At 27.0% G+C, this 22,420-nt stretch overlaps 2 protein-coding genes across 2 annotated transcripts in view; both read right to left on the bottom strand.

Annotated features, from left to right (window-relative positions):
- Positions 1–22,420, bottom strand: part of LOC122508312 (metastasis-associated protein MTA3) — a 231,998-nt gene that overhangs the window by 204,901 nt on the left and 4,677 nt on the right. The gene's annotated exons all lie outside the window — the stretch shown is intronic.
- Positions 2,837–4,855, bottom strand: LOC122508314. Its single transcript, XM_043621590.1, has 3 exons — positions 4,119–4,855; positions 3,520–3,736; positions 2,837–3,126 (listed from the first exon to the last, which is right to left on the bottom strand). Exons 1-3 carry the CDS (start codon positions 4,269–4,271, stop codon positions 2,837–2,839), a joined length of 660 nt encoding a protein of 219 aa, XP_043477525.1. The 5' UTR covers positions 4,272–4,855.

Here is a 22,420-nt window from a genome sequence, read left to right as displayed (position 1 = left end):
ATGGTTAGGGTGACCATCTTTAATGCTTTAAAAAAGCGTCGCCGCGCCATAGCACCATACTGCACAAGTCGCGTAGTACGTTACCGTAGCCGTGCATTGCCGCTGCAACTAGGCCTATTTTTTACAAAAACTTCAATATCTCCGGACCCAGTTGAGTCTCCATAAATTTTTTTTATGAAATTAAAGGTAAATTCATAAGGAATCCAAATATGTTAATAACATTTTTCTCAGAGAGGAGTAAATAAACAAAAAATTGTTTAAAAATTTTTTTTAACTTTTTTATTTAAAAATTAATTTTTTTTAAATAACTTTATTTGCATTTTAAAATACATACTTTTAAAATAAAATGTGTAAATTTCATTAAAATCCATATACAATATTCCGAGATATTCAAAATTTTATAAAATTAATATTAAAATTTAAAATGGCGTATCTTCAACAATTTTGAATTTTTTTTGAAAAAATTTGGGGGAAAGAAGTCTCTTATATAGAACTATAATCCCACGAAGTTTTGCGGAAATCGGCATACCCTTTGCAATCGTGATATTTCTGACGTGAAATGCCTCATCTACTAAAAATGAAAATACCAAGTGCGTATTCGTTAGGTTCAGGTGTTCGCGTCACCCTACTCTCTAAATTTGAATCAGCGAAAAGTCGCTGATTCACCAGCCCAGAGTATGCAGCTGATGAAATAGCGTATATACACTGATAAAACAGCGTATATGCACTGATTTTCCAGCGTATATACGCTGTTTCATCAGCTGCATACTCTGGGCTGGTGAATCAGCGTTAAATATTTATTTCATAAGTTTAAATTAATTCAAAGGCATATAAATACAAAATCAGTTATAAATATGTTCAATATATAATAATTAATTATTTTTTTTAATTATATTTACTTTTTGTCTTTTATCAGATAATAAATAAATAATTATAAATAATTATAAATAATTATGATAATAATAAATAATAATAAATAATAATAATTATAAATAATTATGATAATAATAATAATAATAATAAATAATTATGATACACAGTCTAAATCTAATATTATTATCCTAGTCAATTACACTATTTTTTCTGGTTACATTGACTAATTTTCCTGGTCACTTTAACTATGCTTGCATCTTATTACTTTGACTAGGATTCTATAATATTGTCACCTTAATCCGCAAACCTCGTAACTCCATTTAATGCAACTTTACAGGAGAGCAATAAAACTGTTTATAAACATTAGATTTGATATTTAGGCAAAAGTATGGATTTTATTTGATGTTGAGGGACTCTTTTTGCATATTACTATGAAATTTTGTAACTTAATTCTTTCTACAACTGCTTATTCTTCAAATAATGGAGTTACGAGGTTAGTACTTCATACAATTAAAAAATTTCAGGAGTTACGAGGTTAGTACTTTGCACGAATAGTAATTTGAACTATTTCAATCGGATAAATTAATTAATAAAATCAGTAAAATAAAGAAATAAATACTTGGGTCAAATAATATAAATAATTAATTATTTATTTAAATTCAATTTGATGTAATTATATAAAGATAAGGTACATTGGACATTTTGTACTTTGTATGTTAATCAGTCTTGTTTACTTAAATTATTCATAAATATTTCTGAATTTCAACAATTAAGACTCTAGAACAAAAAAACATCTTATTTACTTAAAACAGCCTTCGTGTATCACCGAAATTTCATGTTAATAATAGTTTAAAAATAATAATACGAAAACTAAATATTCGAAACGAACTATTCTTCATGAGGAATACAGTCATAAAAATTGTGGAAGTCTTTTGGAAGAGAGTCTTTTAGGCTCTGTAAGTCATCATACTTCCTTTTAGTGACTTTCAGTCTTTCTTCGTAGAGATTTGACAAGCTAGTTAATTCTCTAGGTTTAACAACTTGATTTTTTTTTTGTAACAAAATACACCACGAGTCTGAAAATTTCAACTTGTAATAAATTTGCCCATTAGGATTGTACTGTATTGCTCTTAAATCGGTAACGGTTGGATCTCCAGACTTTTTACCAGGACGGATAGATTTATAAAATAGCAAGTTCTTAAAAGAACAAAAATAATCATACGACAAATATTTAACATTATAAGGTCGAGGATGAATTCTAGCCTCTTCGCATATATTGATGTATTCTGCAGGAACGTTAATGATCTTGTTTTTCATTTTTCTTTCAACGCACGCATGTACACTGTTGACCTCCATTTGTGTATGTCCTTTTTCTAAATATTTTTGCTCTATTTCTACATTGTTTAAAATAGCTACATTTAACAAGGCATTAGCCATTACATTACACATATGTAAAATTTATAGAAAGCCTGTTTTGATGTCCAGTCAGGTTGAAGATAAAGTTTTGACGTATTTTTCCTACAATAATGACTTTCCATTAAGGGTAAAGATTCTATAAAGCGTTTCAACTCACTATTTTCTTCTTCAGAAGAAGTTTTAGGCTTTTCTTTCTTACTACTTTTGTAATTTCCAACATTGTTCAGTCCTTGATTTTTCCAATTTAGAATAGTCCACTCTCCTATAGCTAAAGTATTTACATACATTTCTTTACAAACTCTAATTTTTTCTTCTCCTGGTTGTAGATAAAATTCATATGTAAAATTACGCCTTGATTTTGATTCATTTTTTCTGTCCCCTGGTCTACAGATTTTACTTTGTTTCATTGTACTATTAACAAATATTTTTTTTTCATCCCAACTAAGTGACCAAAACGTCTTAAAAATATCTTGTCGATCCTTATCCTCTATCTTATTACACTTCAGTCTACCATTTTTTTCACTGAGTTTGCAGTTACATCTAGGTTTTACAATTCTTCCATTCTTTTGCCTTTATATGGATAACCAAATTCTCTTTTTCGTTGATCTATTTCCTGTTTCCAATCAGAACTCTTTTTTCTAATCCTTTTCCTTCGTTTTCTTCTTTTTTTAATATCTGTTTCACTATCGGAGCTATCAGAATAAGGGACAATTTTTCTGTCCATACTATCGTCACTGATCAATAAATCAGCATCTGAAGAAGTTGATGGGTTACTAAATTCTGCTCGAATATAACAATTCTTATCAGAAGCACCACTGGTATTGACTGGAACAGCATCTAAAACATTTTTTTTGTAAATAATGAGTAAAAATATATTCCAATAATTATATTCCAAGCTAACTTTTTTAATATAATGCCTTAATTTGAACTTAACTGTATTTCGTACAATTGATACAATTATAATTAAATTCGTAATTAATAAACGTTTTGTTTAAAAAAAAAATTTTTGAAACGTTTTTTATATTTGTTTATTGAGTTTTGTTAAAAATGTAATGTTAAAAATATAAGAACGAAAAATTTATTATTTCTACCTGTATAACTTGAGAAAAAATGAATGAATCGGAAAAGTATAGTTTTTTATCGAAGTTTAATCTTTCAAAATTGTTTGAAATTTTAAGGTTATGTCAAGGAATAAAATCTCTAAAGATATAAAATTTTAATTTAACGTACCAGTACTGATTTCATCAATGTTGTTGCTATTGTCTTCGTCAAGAATATCTGGATTATGATTATCAATTCTTTGTGTATTTCTGGCATTTTTTCTCTCTATACTATTGTCGTTGATCAAAAAATTAGCATCTGAAGAAATTGATAGATGGCTGACTAAATTCTGCTCGAATACAACAATTCTTCTCAGAAGCACCACTGGTGTTGACTGAAACTGCATCTAAAACATTTTTTATAAATAATGAGTAAAAATATATCCCAGTAAAAAAAATATATATAATGCCTTAATTAGAACTTAAATATATTTTGTACAATTAATACAATTATAATTAAAATTTGTAATTGAAAAACGTTTTGTTTTAAAAAAAAAAATTTGAAACATTTTTTATATTTGTTTAATAAGTTTTGTTAAAAATGTAATTTTAAAAATATAAGAATAAAAATTTGTTTTCTTTCTACCTGTATAACTTCAGAAAAAAATAGCTGAATTGTAAAAGTATCGTCGTTTTTTATCGAAGTTTAATCTTTCAAAATTGTTTGAAATTTTAAGGTTATGTCAAGGAATAAAATCTCTAAAGATATAAAATTTTGATTTAACGTACCAGTACTGATTTCATCAATGTTGTTGTTATTGTCTTTGTCAAGAATATGTGGACTATGATTATCAATTCTTTGTATAATTCTATTTTCACGAATAAAGACTTTTTTTTGAGGTTGTTCTGATACATCTTGATCAATGCTGCTTCCAACCACATTTCGCTTTTTTGATTTTTGTTTTCGCCTTTTTACCTACAAACAATGAGATTTAATATAAAAACACATACCGAGTAGTTTAGCTTATACTGACATTTCGAAAACGTAAACAATCCGCAATATATCAAATTTCTCAAGATAAATGGCTGAATAAAATTATTTTACTTATTTTTAGTTTCCTATTTCTATTTTTTTATTGACTGAATATATTTAAAAAACTGATAAAAACTTACCATTGTATCCAAACTGACGTTAAAAAACTTTTAGTAACTAAAAACACACGCTGCTAAGATTTGAGACCGACACCTGTTTGTTCAATTTTGACAGTTTTCCGCCATCTTGAATAATCATAGATGGAGTTACGAGATTTGCCATTTAAAATTTTTCGCAGTGGAGTTACGAAGTTTGCTGGGCAAAGTTTTTAGACTGTTTTTTATTGCATAACAGTTTTATCATTTGAAATATATATTTGTTTATTTATAAAGAATCAGAAAATACAAAAAACTAAATTTCGACCAAAAGTGGAGTTACGAGGTTTGCGGATTAAGGTGACGATATGTTCCTCTCGTAACTAGGAAACCTAATCAATTCCTGATATACGGGTCCTAGGCATTTTTTATGAAACTGAAGTTACCAACGAAAAAATTTTCTCTAAAAAGTTCATTATACTAAAAAGTTCATTATTATTTTAAAAATAAAAAAAAGTTGAGAAAACAGAAGTTGTTATTTTTTTCTCACGGATTTTCCAAAAGTCACGAAATTCCTCACCTCGGTAGTCATTTTTTTCTTTTGATAATTGTTTATTTTAATATTAGACGCTATTTAAAAAAAATTTCAAGTGATTCCAAGTCGGGAAAAGCAGTGATTTTGAATTTTTTTGTGTCACAAATTTTCCAAAAATTTCGAAATTTCAACTTAATTAATGAGTCCTCGACTAAGTAGTAATTTATTTCCTTTGATAATTGTTTATTTTAATATTAGACACTATTTAAAAAAGATTCAAAGAGGATCGCAGGCGTAGAAAGCAGTGATTTTTATTTTTTTGTCGAATATTTTCCAAAAATCACGAAATTTGAAGTAAATTAATTAAGTAAGTTATAAAGAAATTCGATAATTATTAACAAATGCAAAGTTATTAAACAATTAAAACGTGCTTTTTTAATGGTTTAAATTCATTTGCAACTAAACTAATTAACCTTTTTTAACTTGAGACCCGTCATTTGAAAGCTATTTTCAAGCACTACAACTTTCAATAACATCTTTTTCTTCTAAAATATACACTGAGAGAAAAAAAGCACAGATTCTGAAATGGAAAAGTTCAGCATCTGTACTCCAATTGAACGCAGCAGCAGTGCCACTGTGTGATAGGTGTCGTGCTAAAATGTGAAACGGATTTTGACTTTGGCTTCACGGAGAGAAAAAAAAGAGAGCCGTTTGATTTGGCAAGAGAGCGCTGTTTTCCCTTTATAAAGCGCAGCAGTAGCGCCGCAAACGTCGAACGGTTATACTTTTTGAGGAGTATCGGTTCTCTTCTCCACACAAATAGAGCCGCTTACTTTCCAAAAAGTGTACCCGCTTTCCCCAAAAAGGAGAACCGTTCTCCCCTCGAGAGTAAGCAGCGTGCTTAACCTCAAGTTAAACGGCTGTTTCGCATTTAACGCAACCGCTCTACCGACAGGTAGAGCCGCTTTCTTTTTTTTCTCTCCGTGTTGAGGTACAGATGTTGTACTTCAAATGCTACTGTTTAGAAGTATAGTATCTGTCGGTCGCTATGAAACAGATCCTGTACTAATTAGTTCGTACCGCCGCCGCGCTGCTTGAGCATAGTATCTGAACTATGAATGACACCAACTGAATAAAATTAAGAACGGGCACTGACACGCATTTTACACGGCCGGTGTTTGTCACAGTACGGAATTTGTGCTTTTCTTCTCTGTGTAACTGAGCTACAAGTTAATGATGAAAAAAATAGTTTTCTTTCAATTTGACATTAAAATTCAAGGTCAAATTCTTAATTTCAATTTAACTGAAAATCGGTTATTTTTTTTCTAACCTATGATTTTTGTGTCCTATCCAAAAGTCAAGCCGATATACTCTCTAAATTTGAATAAGTGAAATTTCACTTATTTTAAGTGAATATTCACTTATTACATGTTTCAAAACTCTTCCACCCCAATGGGAAGTAAACGATTGGTTCAATAATGGGCCATGCTTGGCGAACTCCGTTCCATTATTGGAACCACCCCTATCCGACTCTTGCAATTTTTCTCAGCTCTTAGTGATGCCACGAAAACTCGAAGTTCGTGGTGGCGCCACTGTCGTTCCCCCCTATGAATATTCTGTTTCATCGGTTTTAACACAACAGTTAAAATTTGTTTGCTGTCATTTATTTATTCGGTAAAAACGATGTAACTTATTTTTAAATATAATAGAAATTTTTTTCTATTATAACAGTAAGTGTTGACATATTTTTAAAAATAAAGTATGTCAAAAAGTAAGTGCATAGTGCCGAATTGTACCTCAGGGTATTCGAGTTGTATATATTATATATATATATATAATTATTATATATATAATTATAATTATTATATATATATATATATAATTATTATATATATAATTATAATTATTATATATATAGTTGTTATATTGTGAAAATTTATATCCGTTCACTTTTAAAAGAAGACAGTTTCCTATAAAATTGGCTTTCGCAATGACTATTAACAAGTCTCAAGGACAAACATTTAACAGAATATATATAGTTTTAAGAAGAGATGTATTTAATCACGGTCAGATGTATGTTGCATTGTCGAGGGTACGTTCATTTGAATCCGTAAAAATATATTTAGGAGATAGTAGAAGCGATATGTATATAAAAAATTATGTTTATAGTGAAATTTTTGAATAATTGAGAGGCCGGATATATCAACTGCCGCTACGCACAGTCGTAAAGGACCATATCAGTCAATGAGCAGTGAGCGCTTTTGAGCCTCTCACTGCTACCTGACTGGTATTATCCCTTGCAATAGCGCGTAGCGGCAGGTAATACATTTGATTCTTCAATTTTAAATACGTTTAGTTTGCTATATTTATGTTTTTCGGGATTTATAATGTTAAATATATACAGTACCGGGCAAATTTGTGAGTTCTACCACTTTTTAAAGGAAACAAAAAATTTTTTAACATAAAATTTATTAAAACTGAAATTTTTTTCTGTATATGTTTGGAAAGATGATAAAATTTTGAAAAGAATAAAACCTTACAGAAGTCATTTGGAATTAATACATATTCCCAGTTTAAATTTGACTATTTTTGAAGTAAATTTTACTATTTCTGAATCGAAATTTTTCAAATATTTTTTAAAGATATTTCTTTTGAAAATAGTTAAAACGTTCCAACAAAAAATTTGATTAAAAAATTAGAAAATTTGCAGACTATGAAAATTGATAAAAAATATCACAAATTAACAGAACAAATATTAAATTTTTACTATTTCCAAAATAAATTTTAATACGTTGATAGTTTATTTTACTAAATATTTACTAAATATTTTCTTCAGATGTTATGAAATTTACTCCGAAAATAATGATTTTTAAATAGTAAAGTTTACTATTTCCACAATTGATATTTATACATAAATTTTTTTTAAATTTGTTTAAACATTTATTTTTGTTTTAAAAATCCATGCATTATATTATATTCGCAGACAATTTTTGTAAAAATTAGTAACATTTACTTCAGAATTGGTAAAATTTCCTCTAAAAATTGTTAAGTATTTTTGTGCTAAAGAGTAAAATAATTTCATCTTTGAAGCATTTTTAGGGTTTCTACAAATTTCTCCTTATAAAATTTCATGATTTTCAGGTGATAAATGATAAAATTTTCACGACACATTAAAACAAAATTTTTGTCAGTTTAGTCAAGTAAATGTCGTAAAAAAATTTTTTAGCAGGGAAATTGGAAAAATTCTGATTTATTCGATCTATTTTCCAAAAATTGAGACTTTTTCGACTTTTCTTCCAAACATTACAACAAAATACCACAATTTTACTATTAGTATTAGCGTGTGCGTTCGCGCGCAAATCGAGTCTTTTGATTTGGGAGCTCAATTGTTTTTGAATAGTCAAAATTTTGTAAAATTTAATTGAAATTATTTCATGTATCTCAAAAATTAAATTATTTTTAAAAGATAAAGTTATAAAAGGCTTCCGACAGCACTGAAAGTGTCTTTTTTGTACCATCTGATGAGGTGAAAAAGACACCCCGCCATTTTAGCAAAATATGTTATTAATTTTGGTATTTTTAGTTTTCCTATATTTAAATGACAAATAATCATATCTATAAAATATTCTAATAATTTTTACAGAGTTTTTAATAAAGAAAATTGAATTTTATGTGAAGTTCACCTGTTTTTGATTTATACTGTCAATTTTTCGTCCCTTTTTTAAAAGTCCTCTATAAGTTTTACTATAGATACCATATTTCGTTCGAACCGTTTATTCGTTGCTTATTTTTTTGTGCACTTTAAACTATTTTTTCGTCGAATTTAATTAATTTTTTTAAATAAATACGAGAAATTTTGTAAAATAAGAAGTTTGGTTTAAGTAGAAAACAAATAAATTTCACATAATATTCAATGGATGTTTATTTCTGGCTTTCTTACCCCCAACACAATTTTTTCAAAAAACTAAAATATACTTTAAATTTAGTTCAATTTCCAAAAATTAACATTATATACGTTTTCAGTATTTTTTTCTTTTTATGTACAAATACATAAAAATAAATACATAAATACATAAATAAATACATAAAAATACATACATTTTTATTACCCGTTCACTTAATAGGGTTGTAATATTTTTTAAAAGTCCATCGAAATGTTTTAAGAAACGTAATTTAAAAATTAAAATTACAATAAAAACTTTATTACCATAGATACAACATCCAAACTAGAATTAAAAGTTGCATAATATTACATACTAGCCATCATACTCGTCTTCGATGGTTTTTATTTTCTACTAATATATTGGAAAGGGTGTCTACCAGCCGTGAATTTAAAATTTGACAGAGATAAACTAATAATTAGTTACCATTAACTATTTCATTAGAAAAATACATATATTTGAATCAGTGATTCCCTTTTTTCTATCCTTTTGTAGCTACTTGTAGATTTATTTATGGTTAATATTTTTAAAGTTCTTTCAATGAAAGAATATTGGTTGAATTGGATAAATAAATAATTCTGAATTGGGAGCGTTCAGAAATGATGTTACGCAATTTTTGTAGATTTTTTACCCCCCCCCCCCTGTCAACTGTAATAGTTTCCATATTCTGAAGAAATGTTGAAAGACATTCATTTTTTCGGAAGACATAAAAAAATTAGTCACATCACTGAAAAAGGGGTCTTTCTAGAATATCTTATTAAAAAATTAATATTTTTTGTTGTTAAGGAGTCATTTTTTGCAGAATTTTATACGTTTATTGAAAATAGAAAGGAAAAAATTTTAGTTATTTTATTTTCCAAGTTAAAAGATATCGAATAATCATAAAATAATAAAAGTCGCAAACTAATTAAATAAAGCTTTCAATATTTTCTTTTTTTAATTTATGAGAATCGGATCATAATAGAAAAGTAAATTAGTTATAAAAATAAAATTTTGTTTAAAGTATATTTATATTTATTTTAAAAAATAGTATTGATCATTCTGTTTTAGGATTTAAAGAAAAATTCATTGAAACATTTAAAAAAGAGTTAGTAAATAATAAAAAAATTGAATTTCCTATAATTATGTATATATTTTATTTGAACAGGCGCGCGTAGCGCGCAAGAATTTGTTCTAGTAGTATATTAAATAAACTTATCATTCTCGGTGCTTTGAAAAAACACTTTTTTCAGAAGCATTTTTATTTGCTTTATAACTAGACATGCAATTTTTTATAAAACAATTCATATAACTATTATTTTATTGTTATTATCAACTTGGTACATAACCAAAAAACTACGTAAACAAAACTTTTATCATGGACAGCATGGAGGGTATATATTTTCTCCTGTAGGGGCGCTAATATCAGTGAACAAATTTCCGGTATGCCAATTTTCGTGCATGGCGATTTTACGCAGTCAAGTACAGTCAATAGGGAAACATATGGGTGATTCTCCTGAAAGGGACCCTTTTTTGGTTGAATTTCCAAAAAATCAAATTATTCTTTTTTTGTTACTTTTTTTTCATAATTAAATTTAGAAAATATTTAAAGATAAAAATATAAGCTGCGCAAAATTAATTTTCAGAAATAAGACCTCCAAGAACATTTTATTATCATGTGTTCTAGAGGTTAAGTATAATTAATTATAACTTTTAAATTAATTATTTTGTAAAAAAAACTCGGTAGGAATATTTTTTTTTAAATAATAAATTGTTATGTTTCAATTTATTGCACTTTTTGCTTTTATATTTTATTTTTATTAAATTAATAATTTAATTTGAGGGTTAAATATTTCAAAACAATGATTAAAAATCAAAAACAAAAGAAAACGCATATCAAATATAAAAAAAGGCTTCGGAGATGAATTCATAATTTAATGAAAAAATTCTCATTTTTTTTAATTTTAAAAATATTACAATTTTTTTAACAATATTTTTAGTTTTTAACATCAAATATTTTCACATAGATTACATATTATGTTTAAAACGTTAAAAAATATGATGTTGTTATATAGAAAACGAGGCTTCGGAGATGAATTTAATTTTTACTCTCATTGATAATACTATTTTAATTAATAATTTCAATAACTTTTTTTATCTTATTTTAAACAAATGTAAGTAAAAAATAATCGTTATGTTCTGAACTTTAATTTGATATATATCATAAATATGTTGAAATTATTTATATACGTTAAAATATATTTATAAAATATACATTCTGTTTAACCAAAATTCGATGACAAAATTAAATATGTTTTTTAAATAGGAAGAACTTTAAATATAAGCAATAGAAGATTATATAAAGATAGATAAATCTTCGTAGATTATAAATAAATTTTTTTTTAAATTTAAACTTGATAAAATATTAATGAAAAATTAATTTAAATAATGAACCTCATGTTGGAGACACGTGAAGTGGTCCCTTTCAGGAGAATCACCCATATACATACTTCTCCTTATACTCCTTCATGGAATTTATATACAATTATATTATATATGGGGCATTCTTTCTGAATCCGGCCACCCCCCTGCACACTTTATTTTTGAAGATAAAATGTTGTAAGTATACTCAAAATTTGCGTAAGAAAGTCAAGTTTTTGATGCCGTCTGGCGAATTTTATTTTCATTTAGGGGTTGGGCAGTATGTCCAAAAAATCGCCCAAACTACCCTAAAAATATGGCCAATTGAGTGAATAACAAAGAAAAATAAAATCTTTCTTGTAACAGAGAAAAACATTTTATTTATGTAGTTTTAACACTTTACCCTCAAAATCATAAAAACCACCCCGAAAAATCACCCCCTAAACATAGGTTTAAAAAAGTTCCAATTATACTTTAAAAAATTGGTTAAAAAAATAAATAACATTTATGAGGCTCGTGACTTAATCAGAATATATTTTAATCAAGCTTACCCCCATAAAAATAATAACCAATAAACAAAAATCATCCCCTGTACATTATTTGGTCAATTTTGTAATTATTCTCATGAACATAAACATAACATTTTTTTATACATTCTATAAGTTATGAAATTTTCTCACAATATATTATGTTTAAACTAAAACTAATATTAATAAAAAAAAAAATAATATTTATTTTCATCAAAAAGACTCTAGATTTTACGTTCTAATATCAAATTAAATAAAAAACTTCGTAGATTAGCTAATATTTATTAATATTTATGGTGGCCGACTACTGTATCTGTTGTGTCCGACTATTGTATCAATGGCCGACTATAGATGTTTTCTACTTTTTGTGAAATTATTGTTTTATTTCGTTGCATAATGATCATTCGTTAAAGAAAATTAGCAAATTTTTATCGCAAAAGTTCCACGAACTCATAACAAATAGTTAAAAATTCGAAAAGTTGACCATTTTTTGGAAAAAAAATAAAATGTTCCGGTCTGTCCTTAAGTGGCCGTAGACTGTATCACTTACCCTATATTGTGAGAAAATCCCATAACTTGTAGAATCTATAAAAAAAAGTTATGTCTATGTTTATGAGAATTATTACCAAATTGACCAAATAATGTACAGGGGATGATTTTTGTTCATTTGTAATTATTTTTATGGGGGTAAATTTGATTAAGGGGGGAACCTCCTTTAGACGATCGAAAAATGCGTCATTTTTGGGATCTTTTTTCTCGGGTAAAATAACTTCAAACGTTTTGTAATTTATAGGGTACTTTAATACATGTCTTGAGAGTCTAAAAAAATTTTTGGAGAAAAACAAAACATTTTTAGTATGGAACACCCCTGTAGATGTGCATAGATTTCTGTTAGCTCTTAGTGATTCCACGTGAAACTAAAACAGCAGATGGCGCCACATCTGTGGTGTCCGAGGTTACAATGTTTTTCGCGGTTGTCTGCTATGTTTATTAACAGTTTTGACAGTTGAATTTCTTAAATGTCTTAAATATAGATTAAATTAATTTAATTAAATCGAGAATAAAGTAAGAATAGTTGTTGATAGATACGATATGACAATATGGGCCGAAATAAAGGAAACAAATGTATTGTTCCTAATTGTAACTCGGGTTACAAAATTTGCCAAAAAATCTGTCATATTTTATTAATCTTATCCTTTCACCTTTATAATTTGTTTAATAATTTAATTTAAAACTGTTGAATTTAAAAAATTTTAATATGAAAAGAATTAATTTATTAATGTTAATTATTATTAACCCTCCGTCACACACCTTAGAAATAATTACACCATTACACACGTTTAGAGGAAATCCCTCACCACATTGTTATATAAATAAGCGACATTACAACATAAACGAAGGAATCAACAAAAATTTAGTTTTAACACAAACATACAAATATATAGTAAATTATTCTAAATTATAAAATTAATATAATTAATTTTCGGTCTCAAAAATAAAAATTAATTACACGAATGCACATCTGCTTCGAAGGAATTCCACTTTACATGTAAAAATAAAAATAAGCTAAAAAATGATTAAACAATTCATTTTAATTACTTATATATTTATAATATAATTTTGTCATTAACCAACAGTGGAACAAAAAATGTTTTGAAAACTTGATTTTTTTACTTAACATAACCTCACTTTTTCGAGTTTTTTCTGGCTTTGAAGTCTCATAATTAATTATTATTAATAATTTATTAATATTAACTATTATTATTATTAATTATTATTAATAATTTATTAATTTAATATTCTTTATTACATTTCAAATTTATAACAAAATTAAATTTAACATGAAAAATACAAAATAAAATTTTATTCAACTATTTGTCGATTTATTAATATTTTTCAAATAATACTTTAATTAAATAACTATCCCATTAATTGTAAAAAAAATGTAGATTATGCTAATGTCAAATGAAACTGTCCCAAAATTTAAAAAAAATAATTATTTGCATTTTTATAATCATTTTAATGAGTTTATGTACAAATTGCGGACACCACAGATGTGGCGCCACCTGCTGGTTTAGTTCCATGTGGAATCACTAAGAACTAACGCATTTCAATGGAAAACGACATTTAGATAGATAGGGGTGGTATGGAAATATACATCGCGTCCATGGCACCTCATTTTATCTGTGAACATTCTAGCGCTCTGAATTTTTTCTAAAACAAAGAAACCAACCTTTTTTTTAAACTTTAGGATAATACCTTCTATATGACATTTCGATTTTTTTAAAAAAATTTCGAGAATTAATTTTTTTTACCCACTTTTAAGATAAAAGTGATTTTTCGTGCATAAAAATTGACTTTAAAATTCCAAAAAAATATGAAAAATTTTTTTTTTCTAGAAACACTAAATGTCATATTGAAGATTATTTAATTATCTTCAAAATGATGTATCATAAAGCCCGATTGGTTCAAAAGGGCGTTCTCAATCGTGTTCACAAAATTAAAAAATGGTGTTTCGAGAAAAATGCGTTTGAAGTTTTTTTAAATAAAGTGACTCGAATGTTAAACAAATGAAAGAAGGGTTGCCACATAGAAATTACAAATTATACTGACAGTAGTACTCTGAATGAAAGAAGAAGGCAGATTGAATGCTAAAACAGAAAAAATTCTGGACTCTGGTAAACATTTCACCAGATGACGCATGGAAAAAAAATAATTAAAAATTTTGTAACTTCTTTAATAATACAGAAATCGACTTAAAATTTGATGGGTATATTCTTGAAAAGTTGTAGAATCAATTAAAATTATTTCAAGAAAGTCGATTTTTTTGACGCAATAAAGGAGGTTCCCCCCTTAAAATATATTCAGAACAAATTCTGGACCTCAGAGACCGTATTTAAATTTTTTGTACACAATTTATTTAAGAATAATTGGAAATTTATGAAAATTATGATTAGGGGATGATTTTTAGGGGTTATTTTTATTAAAATTAATTTTAGTTTAAACATAATATATATTGTGAGAAAATTCCATGACTTATACAATCTTTAAAAAAATGTTATGTTTATGTTCATGAGAATAAATTAAATTAAAAATTTAAAAATTAAAATATTAAATTTAATTTGGTTGAAAATTAATTTTTTTTAATGAAATATAAATTAAAAGAAGTAATGAAAATAATTTACCAAATTGACCAAATAATGTACAGGGGATGATTTTTCTTTATCGGTAATTATTTTTATGGGGGTAAATTTCATTAAAATGTATTCTGATTAAATTACGAACCTCATAAATGTTATTTATTTTTTTTAACTAATTTTTTAAAGAAAAATTGGAACTTTTTAAAACCTATGTTTAGGGGGTGATTTTTAGGGGTGGTTTTTATTATTTTGAGGGTACAGTGTTAAAGCTTCATAAATAAAATGTTTTTCTCTGTTACAAGAAAGATTACTTTATTTTTCTTTGTTATTCACTCAATTGGCCATATTTTTAGGGTAGTTTGGGCGATTTTTTGGACATACTGCCCAACCCCTAAATGGAAATAAAATTCGCCAGAAGGAATCAAAAACTAGACTTTCTTACGCAAATTTTGACTATACTTACAACATTTTATCTTTAAAAATAAAGTGTGCAGGGGGGTGGCCGGATTCAGAAAGAATGCCCCATATACTAAACTTACTACACTGTTCAATTTCAAATATTACTTTAATAATTAGCAAAATTTACTGTTTAAACACTTTGGAGTATTTTAATTTTTAATTTCCCTGAAGTTTTAAACATTTAAATAAACGAAATAGCTTTTCTGTTTACATAATTGAGGCTCCGGATCTTAAAAGGGCACACGCGCGAGCACACGGCAAATAAGTTGGCCCCTGGAGATAAAATTTTGAAGTTGTTCAAAATGAACTTTAAATTATTGTTTCTTGTACAGAATTTCAAGGCGAAACTTTTTTTCTAATAAAAATTTTTTATATAATTTCTCGTTTTCACGTAAATTGAAAAAACGCGATTTTTTGAGTTAAGAAATTTTAATGAATTTTTGACTTCAACTCGTGACTACTTCGTTAAATATTAATATTTTTCCACAAAATTTACACACAATATTCTTCAAACTATTCCAAGAGTGAAACAATATTTGGATATTTAAAAAAAAATTGTATGTCAAAGTAAATAATTATTTAAATAATTTTGTCGGAAAAATGATTCTCCTATTTTCAATTGAAAAAGTTGAGTGACGAATTTTTGTTTTCGGAAAACTTTCAGCGACAAAAATGTTCATTAATATGTTAGGAAGTTTTTTGGAAAATATCTCGCCATTTGATAATAAATTAAAGACAATAGAGCAATTTTAACATCGTCGCGCTCTGCTGTAAACGTAAACAATGTCTAACTATATATGGGCAATTCCACGGCAAATTTTTCTACGACATTTTAGAATCGGTTAAACATATTTTTTTCTCGTTCTTCATAGAAAAATATTAAATACGTATTTTTTTATTTTTCCATATTTGCCAAAATTTTCGAGTTATGAATTTTCGAAATTTTGGATTTTTAAAAGTAGACCTATTTTCAATAGCTTATAACTTTGTAAGTATTGAGTTTGGAAAAAAGTTGTCAAAGGAAGAAAGTTTTGGTTTTTCTTCAACTTTTAAAAGATTTTTGAAAAAATTTTTTTTTTTAATTTTTAATAAAAAAAAAATTTTTTTTTATAAACAAATTAATTTTTTTTAAATTTGGGCGCGATTTTTTTTTATTTTTTTCTTATTTATTTACCTACTAATATACAGAAAAATTTCCAAAAAGATTCGAGATGGGCCGACTCGTAGTTTTCGTTCCATAAATTTTTTATAGAATGAAAACTGTGAATTATAAGTCTAATAGCTTGTAACTTTGAAAGTTTTGAGTTTAGAAAAAACTTGTCAGAGAAAGAAAATCTTGGTTTTTCTTTAACTTTTATGTACTTTAAAAAAAAATTTTTTTATTAATTTTTAAGAAAAAAAATTTTTTTTTTATAAACAAATTAATTAAAAAATTTATAGAACGAAAACTATGAGTCGGCCCATCTCGAATCTTTTTGGAAATTTTTCTGTATATTAGTAGGTATAAATAAATAAAATAATAAAAAAAAATCGCGCGTATTATTCCAAAAGATGACTTGGCCAGTAGCGGGCTGGTAACCGTCTCGGAACTGGCCGTTCTGTGTATAATTCAACCGACTGGGACCTGGCCCTGTACCGACTGCGGATTTTTAATTTACTAGCCAGATGTGCGCTGGCATTCTACCGCCTGACAACCGGCTCGGATCAAAATGATAATTTCAAGAAATATGAATAAAACTCCGACATTCGTCCGACTTTTCCGCCTGGGCATTTTGCTAAATTCTTTGATTTTTGAACACTCAGAGAAAAAGTTTATTTCACTTAACCAAACTGTTTAATTAACCTATTTTATTTGTCACGATAAAACAATTTTGTTGATTTAAATAAAAATTTGGTTTATTTTAATAAATACGTAAAATTTGTTTGGATATTGGACAGAAATTTTTTATTTGAAGTTGTTTGTTTCATTTAACCAAATTTGTGTTTTGAATAGAGAATATTGTTTAGTTAAATACAATTTGTTCAACACAACACACAAATTTGTTTGATTCAACCAAATCATTTTATTTGAGTCGAACAAAAATATTTGCTTGTCTCAAAAAGTACATGTGTGAATTTAAAAATGGCGATCTTACTTGTCTACAGTCCGCGTTCGCGTCAAATGTATTTGTTAAATCGGTAAATCAAAGAAAAAAAATTATAAGTGTCGGTTAAATAAATATTAAATACATTGTGTTCATTGACTTACTGCATATTTAATTAATTTGTACCAGTGAGAAGAATATTTACAAAAAGGTTTTGTGAAGTTTTCAGTTGGTTGTTTCGAATAAACTTTTTTCTGAGTGCACGTATAAAAATCATAATTATAATATGTTTAATGTAATATTTCAAATGTTTTTTTATAATTAAGTAATTTTGTTTATATGAAGAAATAAATATATAATATTTTACTTAATTGTTATTAATTTTCCTCTAATAATGTTTGAGTTTCCTAATTTAATATTTTCTAGTATACATATTATTGGTTAATTTATAATTTATTATATGTATAATTTTAAAATATCAATAATTATATAATAAATTATAAATTAACCAATAATATGTACTAGAAAATATTAAATTAGGAAATTCAAATATTATTAGAGGAAAATAAATAACAAAATTAAGTAAACAAAAATATTTATTTAAATAAACCAAATACGTTTACTAAAGCTATTTATTTGAATCAAACAAATCTTTTCTCTTGAAATAAACAAATTTTTTAGTTATATTAAATAAAATTTTTTGGTTAAGTGTAATAACCATTTGGTTAATACAAATAAACGTATTGGAAGAAATTTTTTGGTTGAATCAAACAAACGTTTGGTTGACTGTATAGCAATGCATTTATTTGGTTGATTCAACCAAAATTTGGTTGTTTCGAACAAATTTTTTTCTGAGTGAATGTTAATATCTTCTTTACAGAAAAATAAAAAAATATTAGCTTTTAGGGATATTTTAATAATCACAGTATAAACACACTCCGAAATCTTCGCTTTGGTACCGAGTCTACAGTACCGGTCAAAATTAAGAGACCACCTATTTTTTTTTTTTTTTTTAATGCAGGTCTTCAAACTTGGACCAAAAAAATTCAAAAAATTTGAAACAATCTTATTAACAGAAAAATAATTTTTAAAATTCAAACATATTTTTTTATTAAATTCTCTTGAAAAATCTACACCATATAATGTTTTATATATTTTCTAGAATAGTTTTTAGTACACTGAGAGACCTTTGGGTCAGCAGCAGACTTTCGATAGGCTGCTACTGACCATTTTGGAGGAACGCTACAGGACTATACTTTTGGGTTGCTGCGGTAAAATCTTGGGCGCGTGACAGTCCAAAAGTTGTTCAGCTGCAAACCAATGACGGCATCCCCACTACTTCGGTGAGCTTCTCACCAACATTTGGGACTGTCACGCGCCCAAAATTTTACCGCAGCGCACCAAAACCATAGTGGAGCTGCTGTCACATACGTTATGTTTCGCTACAGTCCCAAAGGTCTCTCAGTGTACATAAAAATTATTTCAAATTTCTTGAATTTTTTTTGTCTAACTTTGACAACTTGCATTTACTAAGAAAACAATTACACGTTAATGTCTATAAGTAATTCTCATTCTGAAGAAAATTACCTTTAAAATAAGCTTAAGATAATTAAACAGCGTCCATAATTGAGGCTCCGGATCTTAAAAGGGCACACGCGCGAGCACACGGCAAATAAGTTGGCCCCTGGAGATAAAATTTTGAAGTTGTTCAAAATAAATTTTAAATTATTGTTTCTTGTACAGAATTTCAAGGCGAAACTTTTTTTCTAATAAAAATTTTTTATATAATTTCTCGTTTTCACGTAAATTGGAAAAAATGTGATTTTTTGAATTAAGAAATTTTAATGAATTTTTGACTTCAATTTGTGACTACTTCGTTAAATATTAATATTTTTCCACGAAATTGACACACAATATTCTTCAAACTATTCCAAGAGTTAAACAATATCTGGAAATTTAAAAAAAAAATTGTATGTCAAGGTAAATAATTATTTAAATAATTTTGTCGGAAAAATGATTCTCCTATTTTCAATTGAAAAAGTTGAGTGACGAATTTTTGTTTTCGGAAAACTTTCAGCGACAAAAATGTTCATTAGTATGTTAGGAAGTTTTTTGGAAAATATCTCGCCATTTAATAATAAATTAAAGACGATAGAGCAATTTTAACATCGTCGCGCTCTGCTGTAAATGTAAACAATGTCTAACTATATATACATTGGTCTTGTAATGGCGGCCATGCTACACGTGCGCCGCCACGCCGCAATTTTACAGCAGAGCGCGACGATGTTAAAATTGCTCTATTGTCTTTAATTTATTATCAAATGGCGAGATATTTTCCAAAAAACATCCTAACATATTAATGAACATTTTTGTCGCTGAAAGTTTTCCGAAAACGAAAATTCGTCACTCAACTTTTTCAATTGAAAATAGGAGAATCATTTTTCCGACAAAATTATTTAAATAATTATTTACTTTTACATACAATTTTTTTTTAAATTTCCAAATATTGTTTCACTCTTGGAATAGTTTGAAGAATATTGTGTGTAAATTTCGTGGAAAAATATTAATATTTAAACGAAGTAGTCACGAGTTGAAGTCAAAAATTCATTAAAATTTCTTAACTTAAAAAATCACGTTTTTTTCAATTTACGTGAAAACGAGAAATTATATAAAAATTTTTTATTAGAAACAAAGTTTCGCCTTGAAATTCTGTATAAGAAACAATAATTTAAAATTCATTTTGAACAACTTCAAAATTTTATCTCCAGGGGCCAAATTATTTGCCGTGTGTTCGCGCGTGTGCCCTTTTAAGATCCGGAGCCTCAATTGAGGGCCTGCATACAATAACAACCGCTTTGCTTGGTTGTAGGGGATAATACCACACGGAGAAAAAAAAGTAAGCGGCTCTACCTATCGGTAGTAGGCCAGTCGGTGAGTACAAAAAGTGCACATAAGTGCAACCTAAAAAGTCGAAGCAGTTTCTTGTAGTTTGAGGGCCCCAAATAAGAGCCCCATAGTTTGCACCACATTTCCGGTTGCGAAAAATGGTGTAAACAATCGCCAAAGTTCGAAAAACATGGTTTTTCGATGACTGTTGCTTCCGGTTAAATTTTAGGGGAAAAAGTTGTGATTGAAAGTTATAGAGCTTGGAAATAGCTTTCAAATGATTGGTCGCAAGTTAAAAAAGCTTAATTAGTTTAGTTGCAAATGAATTTAAACCATTAAAAATAGCACTTTTTTAATTGTTTAATAACTTTGTTAATAATTATCGAATTTGTTTCTAACTTTCCAGAAATATTCCCCTTGCGAGGCTGAATAAATCCCAAAAAAAATCCAACTTGATCGGGTAAATAGTTTATGCATAATTCCATTTGTTAACTAAAAACATATAATTTTTCAACGGAATTTCCCCACTTTTGGACCTGCGAATTTCGTTTTTTTTTTCTTGGAGAGTACAGTTAAGGAGTCTAACTTTAATTCCATTTAAATGGGAAATTGATTTTTTTTATTTAAGTGCATAATAATAGACGTTAAAAAAGGGTATGTTTTTTTGACATAAACAAATGGAATAACTCGGCCAATTTTCACTTTATCGATTTCGTGTAAAGGGCATTTGATTTCATTTGTTTTCACAAAACTTTTCCAAAAAAAAATCCAATCTAACTTCAAGAGGTGGAGAGTTAACTTTTTTTAAAAAAAAAATTCCTGACAAGTTAATTATTAATGTTTTTTATTGAAATTCGCACCACTTACAGTTTGATACATGTATTTTATGTAAAAAAATTAAACATAAGGTTTTGTGCATTTATTTTTAATTTATAACAAGTAAAAGTAAATGTATCCATTTTTCAACCTCTGAACGGCGGAGTGGGGGTACTCGGAGGAGCGTGATTCTTGCCGCCACAACTGAATTCAGCCGTTCAAATTTGCAAAAATGGTCATAACTTCGTTAATTATTTACCGATTTTTATCTTTCTTTTTTTAATTTGATGTATTTTTTTACGCTGAATCCAAAAATAATTTTATATGTTTTCAAAATACAATATTTTTAATAATAAAAAAGAAAATTTATTTTAACAACAAATTTTTAATTATTATTTATCATATTTGACAAAAAATTCTTTTCGTACATATAATTCCATTGAATTTAAAATAATATTATGACATAAAAAAAATAAAATTATTTACTTATAAGTGTGTAGCATTGTTGTATTGATAGTTGAACAGGCGTGCATATGTGAACCTGATGCTACAAGCTTATATATAATTAATTTTAATTTTTTTATGTCATAATATTATTTTAAATTCAATGGAATTATATGTACGAAAAGAATTTTTTGTCAAATATAATAAATAATAATTAAAAATTTGTTGTTAAAAATTTTTTCTTTTTTATTATTAAAAATATTGTAATTTGAAAACATATAAAATCATTTTTGGATTCGGCGTAAAAAAATACATCAAATTAAAAAAAGAAAGATAAAAATCGGTAAATAATTAACGAAGTTATGACCATTTTTGCAAATTTGAACGGCTGAATTCAGTTGTGGCGGCAAGAATCACGCTCCTCCGAGTACCCCCACTCCGCCGTTCAGAGGTTGAAAAATGGATACATTTACTTTTACTTGTTATAAATTAAAAATAAATGCACAAAACCTTATGTTTAATTTTTTTACATAAAATACATGTATTAAACTGTAAGTGGTGCGAATTTCAATAAAAAACATTAATAATTAACTTGACAGGAATTTTTTTTTTTAAAAAAAGTTAACTCTCTACCTCTTGAAGTTAGATTGGATTTTTTTTTTGGAAAAGTTTTGTGAAAACAAATAAAATCAAATGCCCTTTACACGAAATCGATAAAGTGAAAATTGGCC

Source organism: Leptopilina heterotoma, unplaced genomic scaffold (assembly GCF_015476425.1).
Source record: "Leptopilina heterotoma isolate Lh14 unplaced genomic scaffold, ASM1547642v1 Lhet_530, whole genome shotgun sequence".
Lineage (NCBI taxonomy): Eukaryota > Metazoa > Arthropoda > Insecta > Hymenoptera > Figitidae > Leptopilina > Leptopilina heterotoma.
The sequence above is the reverse complement of the archived record's forward strand: the minus strand, read 5'-3'. Positions and strand labels throughout refer to the sequence as shown.

Excerpts from the sequence above, each read along its gene's own strand:
- LOC122508314 (XM_043621590.1), bottom strand. The coding sequence starts at position 4,271 with ATGTGGTTGGAAGCAGCATTGATCAAGATGTATCAGAACAACCTCAAA. Across the intron at positions 3,737-4,118 it reads CATTGATGAAATCAGTACTG|ATGCAGTTTCAGTCAACACC; the intron begins GTACGTTAAATC and ends AAAATGTTTTAG. Across the intron at positions 3,127-3,519 it reads CATTGATGAAATCAGTACTG|ATGCTGTTCCAGTCAATACC; the intron begins GTACGTTAAATT and ends AAAATGTTTTAG.